The 7028-nt window shown below is 37.5% G+C and overlaps 1 protein-coding gene across 4 annotated transcripts in view; it reads left to right on the top strand.

The window, feature by feature from the left end:
- The window catches only part of LOC307029498 (uncharacterized protein), a 10191-nt gene extending 4845 nt beyond the window's left edge, over positions 1-5346 (top strand). For 2 of the 4 annotated variants that reach the window (XM_079665576.1, XM_079665575.1), the window contains 2 exons: positions 3866-4136; positions 4355-5346. In XM_079665576.1, the coding sequence (XP_079521702.1) occupies positions 3875-4136; positions 4355-4551 (459 nt within the window). In that variant the 5' untranslated portion in view covers positions 3866-3874 and the 3' untranslated portion in view covers positions 4552-5346. Of the gene's footprint in view, positions 1030-1999; positions 2116-3865; positions 4137-4354 lie in introns of those variants that run through there. The other 2 variants (XM_079665577.1, XM_079665578.1) reach the window with 2 other exon arrangements.
- Positions 5347-7028: the final 1682 nt, after the last annotated feature.

The following is a 7028-nucleotide window of genomic DNA, read 5'->3' as shown; positions in this document are numbered from 1 at the left end:
TTTTTGATACTGAGTGACTTCTACTATAGTCCATGAAACCATTACATGTTCCTGGTCAAATTGACATATTTTCCCGTTAGAGTCCTCCAACAGTGCAAGCCACTTTTTTTAAAGTCTCAATATTTAACATTAATAACCGGTACAGACATGATTAATTACACAATTACGATACATGCTTTGATATATAACCCTGTGTTATAGTTATAAGCAGATACTGTATAAGGACTTTTTAATGTCTAACAATGCACATCCTATGAAGACACATTTTATAATAATACAACTGTTTTTTATGGTGGCTGAGAGGTGCCAACGCGCTACAGCGGCCCAAAACATTTCCATTAGGAGACAGGCGGAGGAGTTTCAATAACGATGCCAAAATGAAATCACAAATGTGCCAACACACATGCAAATGAAGAAACATCTTCACCAACTTGATGAAACATGCGCAGGGTTTATTGAAAGTGTTGCATAAATTAAACGCTGCAAATAAAAAACGCAAGAAGCTCAAAACACAACAAAAACGGGGACACTAAAAAGTGACGCACACAGCGTGGACCGGAGCGCTTGTTGATGTTTGGGGATTAGAAAGGGGGCACACTTGAAAACTCACCTAAAATGTAAGTTTTTTCAGCTTATTTGACCAATGTGATCGCATGATTCTTTCTGATATTATAGCAGATCTGCTGTAAGCTACTGTAGCTAGCTAACGTAGCTAACCTAGTAATTTAAAATATACTAACAAAAATACTAACAATTATGAAACAACGTCAACAAGCGCAACAAGTGTCCCCTGGTTTCTGTTGTGCTTTGAGTTTGAGTTATAAAGCAATAATCCAATGTCAAAATAATGCTTTTCATTCCTTTGTTTGTTTGTTGTTGTAAAGACCAGAGCAAATCCAACACTAATGATGACCAAAGATGTGACAATGACATGACACAATATCTGACAGAATGTATGTTTGAGACCAAGTATCCATTTCAAAATGTGCTATAACAAACTTTATTCCAAATAAAAAACAACAAAACATGCAGTGTTTTCATTTCTTGGTTTGCAATACAGTAGAGAGAGGGCTACGAATAATACATGTGTAAAGTTATAAGCAGTTCAATTTAAAGACAACTTTTATACACAGCAGGGGGGCAATAAGAGTGAATACATCCAGTTGTTAAAGCTCAACAATGTGTTTTGGTAAGATGAAAATCTTGAGAATCATAATTTTTAAGTGGCAGTTTTTCCATATTTCTATAAAGTGTTGATACTGAAATGCAAGTAGCTTCATCCTAACTGAAAGTGCTTGTAATCTCCTGTCGTCAGCAGGTGGCGCTGTGGTCTCACATTAATGACTTCAGGGTCCTGTGCTGCTGTGTCAAATCTTAAAGTTGATTTCAGATTGTACAATAATTTGAGTAGGACTACTTATTGTCCCATCTTAGAATCTTATTTATGAAATCAGTGGATTATAATAATTCACCCATTAATGTGTTCATCAGAGCTGTAAAAAGTGGAGCTCATTTATTTACTTTATATACTGCTGCTGGCGCTGGACGTCTTAACTTCATATCAAAGTTGATGTATTATATTGTGGTGGAACATTATGGGACATAATTCGCCGTTGTATATATTGTGTGTTGCACCACAGACCTGTTAGAGAGGGTACATGTTTGTTGTGTTATATACAATTATATATATTAATATGTTGTATTATAATATGAATATATAAAGTAACTTATTTTGTTTAATACATGTAGAGGAGTTAAAAGCACAATATTGGCTGCCAAAATGTAGCGGAGTAAAAGTATACAAGTAGCAATAAATTGAAATAGGTTAAGTAAAAGTACCCCAAAATCGGAGTTAAGTACTGTACTTGAGTAAATGTACTTCAATACATTACACAACTGGAAATGAGCCAAATAAAATGCCTCGTGTTATATTTGATAGCTGGGGTAAGAACTCTACACTTCTGAGGAGAAATTTAAACAGTATTGTGTGTATTTATGTATTTGGGTCTATATATGGGTGATTTCAGGAGAATAACACTTCCACACTTTCGCTGGTCTGAACTTCCTGTTACTGAAACCGAAAGTAAAATATTTGGCGAGCTCCCTTTTCACACGGTAAGACCTTTTGGGAATGACATTATTATTGCTCATTATTGCATTGTTCTGACTCTTGGTTTCCAGTGTCTGTGGTTAAAGTATTTCAGAATAGAGATGAGTGGTTAAGTTACAGCAGGATGTTGTTACCGTTACACTGTGTTACACAATGACGGTCTGCCTTCTCTCTGAATGGATATTCATCGTGTTTGATTTCAGATTTATCGAGGCTTTTAAAATCGTTTATCATATTCAGTTAGTTATAAAGTATTTCCTGTTGTTGCTTTCTAAACCGTGCCCTTTATATATAGTTAATAAAGTGTACATAATGTACTTATTCATATTAAAACAATGCATTTTGAATGGGCTATCCTTCGAGATATTGACAGTTAAGAACTTTCATAATTTTTATGGGGAATAAATCACTCTAATAATCTAATAATAAGCCAGATGCATGTCGTGCGGCATTATGGGAAATGTAGTTTTTTTTTTATTTAAAAAACATTTTACCCATACAGGGGACTACAAGTCAGGATTTGTACCAGGCTCAGCTGCTTCAGTTTTGACTGTTAGAAAATGTAAATCTTCTTTCTTTTTCATCATTAAATGATTGCAGAATAAAATGTAGTTTTAGCCCCCTCCCTTTCACATAGACATTTTTAAACCACATAGCCTGATACGAACATATTTCAATAGGCCTAAAATAGAATATTATATACCGACACACAAATATCAATGAATTCCTTTTGTCGAGTCCCCTAATTTCATAATCAATATTACATGTATTCTGTCATCAGTGTGTGTCTGAACACAAATCGACAGACAGCGAACAAGCTTCCAGAGAAGGTCAGGGGAGTAAAGTTGAACACTCTTTAATGTTGTCTTCATTCTCCTGAAAGTACAATTTTGCAAAAGAGCGATGCTTCTCAAAACAGAAATAGAGGAAAATACAAGGCAGCTGAACATGGATGTAAAACTGATATCAGAAAACAAACTGCAGAATGCTGCACCACTCCTGAATGACCACCAGAGGGCACAACAAAGACACATATTGACATTATAGAACACGACAACCTTGCTGGAGTGCCCTTAAGACCCCTTTCCTTATGACCCAAAATCAGTTTACAATATCTTAGTAATATGAAATAATGGCTTTTCTGTACTTGTAATTGTCGATGGCTATCTAATATGATCCCTTTGTGAATGTTTACCTAACTTAATACACATTCTGCAACCAAAAAGTTCATTATTAATGCTTAAACCTGATTTATATCAGTATTTGTTGTTTGTTTATATATTAAGTTGCAGTCATAGTCCAGAACATAAGCTCAGGTAGAACTAAGAAGTGTGAGACTGGTGATATATTCTCATGGTGTAGGTAAGGGTACACTTTATTATCCTGTATAGGGGAATAAGATGGTGAAAGTGGGTATACAAACATAAAAGTAATAAAAGCAGATTTAGATGACAAATGTACTGTTTAGAGCCACAATTCAGCTTCCTAACACACACACAGACACACACACACACACACACACACACACACACACACACACACACACACACTCTCTCTCTCTTGCATTTGCTGCTACACACTAATACAGAGAAACAGAAAATTAATTGCACCATACGAGTCAACTAATTAAATAAATTGTACCATATAGAACTAATTGCACAGGTATTTACAGATGTATTACAGAAGTCGAAGTAGATATTATTTCTTTATTGAATACTAATCTGCAAAATGATTCCCTTCTTTCTACTCTCACAGTGAGCAGACATGGTGGATAAACTGCTGCTTGGGATTCTGGACAACTTGGGCAAAGAAGCCTTTCAGGATTTTAAGTGGCGCCTCAATCAAAATAATTTGGATGGCGTCAAACCAATTCCTGAGAGCAAACTGGAGGACGCAAGCCGGGGGAAAACTGTGACACAGATGACCAGAAGCTACGGTGAAAAAACGGCCGTGGAGGTGGCTGTTGAGATTCTGAAGGAGATTAGCAACAGGAAGGCTGCAGCGGAGTTGACGAAGAAATATGCAGGTTTAGTGGATGTGTCTTAAATGCACTTATAATATCAGCAAAATAAGTTAGTTCACGGTTTTCTGGTACTGGATTTGTGTAGTTTTATTCTTTTATCTTACTCCTTGGCTCTTTACTTATGCTCTAGCAATGTTATTTCCCCCTCTGTGGGACGAATAAAGGTATTCTGATTCTGATTTTTAAACATGATTCTCTGCATCTGTATGTTTTATTTGCAGAGATGAACAGAGCTGCACTCTCCTCCTCTTCCTCCTCCTCTGCTTCTTCACCTCCAGCTGCTTCACCTCCAGCTGCTTCACCTCCAGCTGCTTCACCTCCAGCTGCCAACACGATGTCGGCTCAGGACGGGAGTGTGATCGTCGCTCCGACAGTCACAGGCTCACTTCACACATTTAACCTAACCATCAATAAATGAGCACAATATGAATTAGGGACTACATATTACATTTGTGTTGATACTGAGTGACTTCTACTATAGTCCATGAAACCATTACATGTTCCTGGTCAAATTGACATATTTACCCGTTAGGGTCCTCCAACAGTGAAAGCCAATTTTCTTAAAGTCTCAATAGTTAACATTAATAACCGGTACACACATGATTAATTCAAAAACGATGCCAAAATGAAAACACAAATGTGCCATAACACATGCAAATGAAGAAACAACTTCACCGACTTAAAGAAAGATGTGTAGCGTTAACTAAAAGCTGCAAATGTAAAACGCTGCAAGAAGCTGAAAACACAACAGAAATGGGGACACAGCTGGGACCGGAGCGCTTGCTGATGTTTGGGGATTAGAAAGTGTCACTGTTGTTGGAAATGTATTTTAACAATGTGATTTCATGATTCCTTCTGATATTATGGCAGATCTGCTGTGAGCTAGCTAGCTAACGTAGCTAACCTAGTCATTTCAAATATACGAACAAAATACTAAAAATTATGAAACAACGTCAACAAGCACATCAAGTGAACTCTGGTTTCTGTTGTGTTTTGAGTTTGAGTTATAAAGCAATAATTCAATGTCAACATAATGCTTTTCATTCCTTTGTTTGTTGTTGTAAAGACCAGAGCAAATCCAAGACTAATGATGACCAAAGATGTGACAATGACATGACACAATATCTGACAGAATGAATGTACATTTGAGACCAAGTATCCATTTAAAAATGTGCTATAACAAATTTTATTCCAAATAAACAACAACAAGACATGCAGTGTTTTCATTTCTTGTTTTGCAATACAGAGGGCTAACAGGGCTCAGACTAATACATGTGTAAAGTTATAAGCAGTTCAATTTAAAGATTACTTTTATACACAGCAGGGAAGCAATAAGAGTGAATACATTGAGTTGTTAAAGCTCAGCAATGTGTTTTGATAAAAATGAAAATCTTAAGAATTATAATTTGTAAGTGGCAGTTTTCCATATTTCTACACATTTAAAGTGTTGATACTAAAATGTAAGCAGCTTCATCCTAACTGCAGGTGCTTGTAATCTCCTGTTGTCAGCAGGTGGCGCTGTGGTCTCACATTAATGTGACTTCAGGTTCCTGTGCTGCTGTCTCAAATCTTAGGCGCATTCACACCGCAGTACTTTTCCCACAAAGGTTCATAAGAACTTAGTTCATCAGAACTCTTTAGTTCTGATGAACTAAGTACAGAACTACAGCAGATATGTAATATTTAATGCAGCCGAACCGTGTATTACAATGCCGTTATGTGATGACTTTCAAAGAGAAAAGCAAGCACACTCGGAATAAAGTATTATTTTATTTTTAAAAAATGTTTTCGGATTTCACTTCACATAAACACCATTTCCCAACGTGCATTGCAGCTAAACCATCCAAATCACCGAGCTGAGGATCTTGCCTGTCTGTTTCCGGTATTTGTTTATGACTATGTGATGTGAGATGTGAGACTGGAATTGCACAGGGGAAAATAACATATCTATGCCACAATTTCAGATGCAGATTTTTGTTAAACTAATAAGTTTGCGCTGTGGACCAACACTATACATTGACGGGGAAGGGGGTAGCAATAAAGATAACACCATTAAACAGTAACACAACATAACAGAAATAATATCGATAGTGGCATCCCTAGCGACCACCTTGGTAACAATGAAAACGGTGTATGGACACCATTTCCTGAAGTAATCTTCGTAATAACTAGCAAACTAAAGATCATGTACATCCACTACACGCATAATCTGAAATAACAACTCATATTTCTCGCATCAAATGACATCAAAACGCATTTTAATGGCCAAACTAACCTTAAAATAGGCATTTTCAACCGAGAATAAAACGAAGTTCGGCCATGTTAGTTTTTTTCTGCAGGGAGAAATTTGAAGATCACGTGACATTGATGCCAGCCATTGGAATGAATGGTGAAAAAAAACATATGGATCCTACAATTTCAGAGGCATTTTTGTAGAAATACTACGTCCCAAGTTGTGGACCAACGTAGTTATTACACGTTTAGATGTGAGACTGGGTTGGTTCCTCTGACCCTTCCTCTGAAAGTGGAGAGGACACTGAGGCTCCGGCCGGCCCACCACCCACCACCACGGGGGGCTTTCTTCTCACAATCTGTGAGGACACCCTGGTTTTCCCCAGCTCCTGGGAGAACAACCTCCGTTGTTCTCTGTCCCCTCACTGTGGGCCGGACCCTCAGTGTCCTCTCCACTTTCAGAGGAAGGGTCAGAGGAACTCCAAGAAATGCTGGACTCCAGACCAGAGAGCATTCAGTGTCAGACCCCCCCTCGAGCCTTGTGTCTTCTTCAGATGAGTCCTGCAGCTCGCTGGCAGATGAAGGCTGCAAGATTATTTCTGAAGTCTCTTCTGCACTGACATGCTTCTCCATTTTAGTTCCTTCTCTTTGCTCCAGGTCTTT

Source organism: Notothenia rossii (assembly GCF_949606895.1).
Source record: "Notothenia rossii genome assembly, chromosome: 1".
NCBI lineage: Eukaryota > Metazoa > Chordata > Actinopteri > Perciformes > Nototheniidae > Notothenia > Notothenia rossii.
This window is presented reverse-complemented; position numbering and strand designations above follow the sequence as displayed.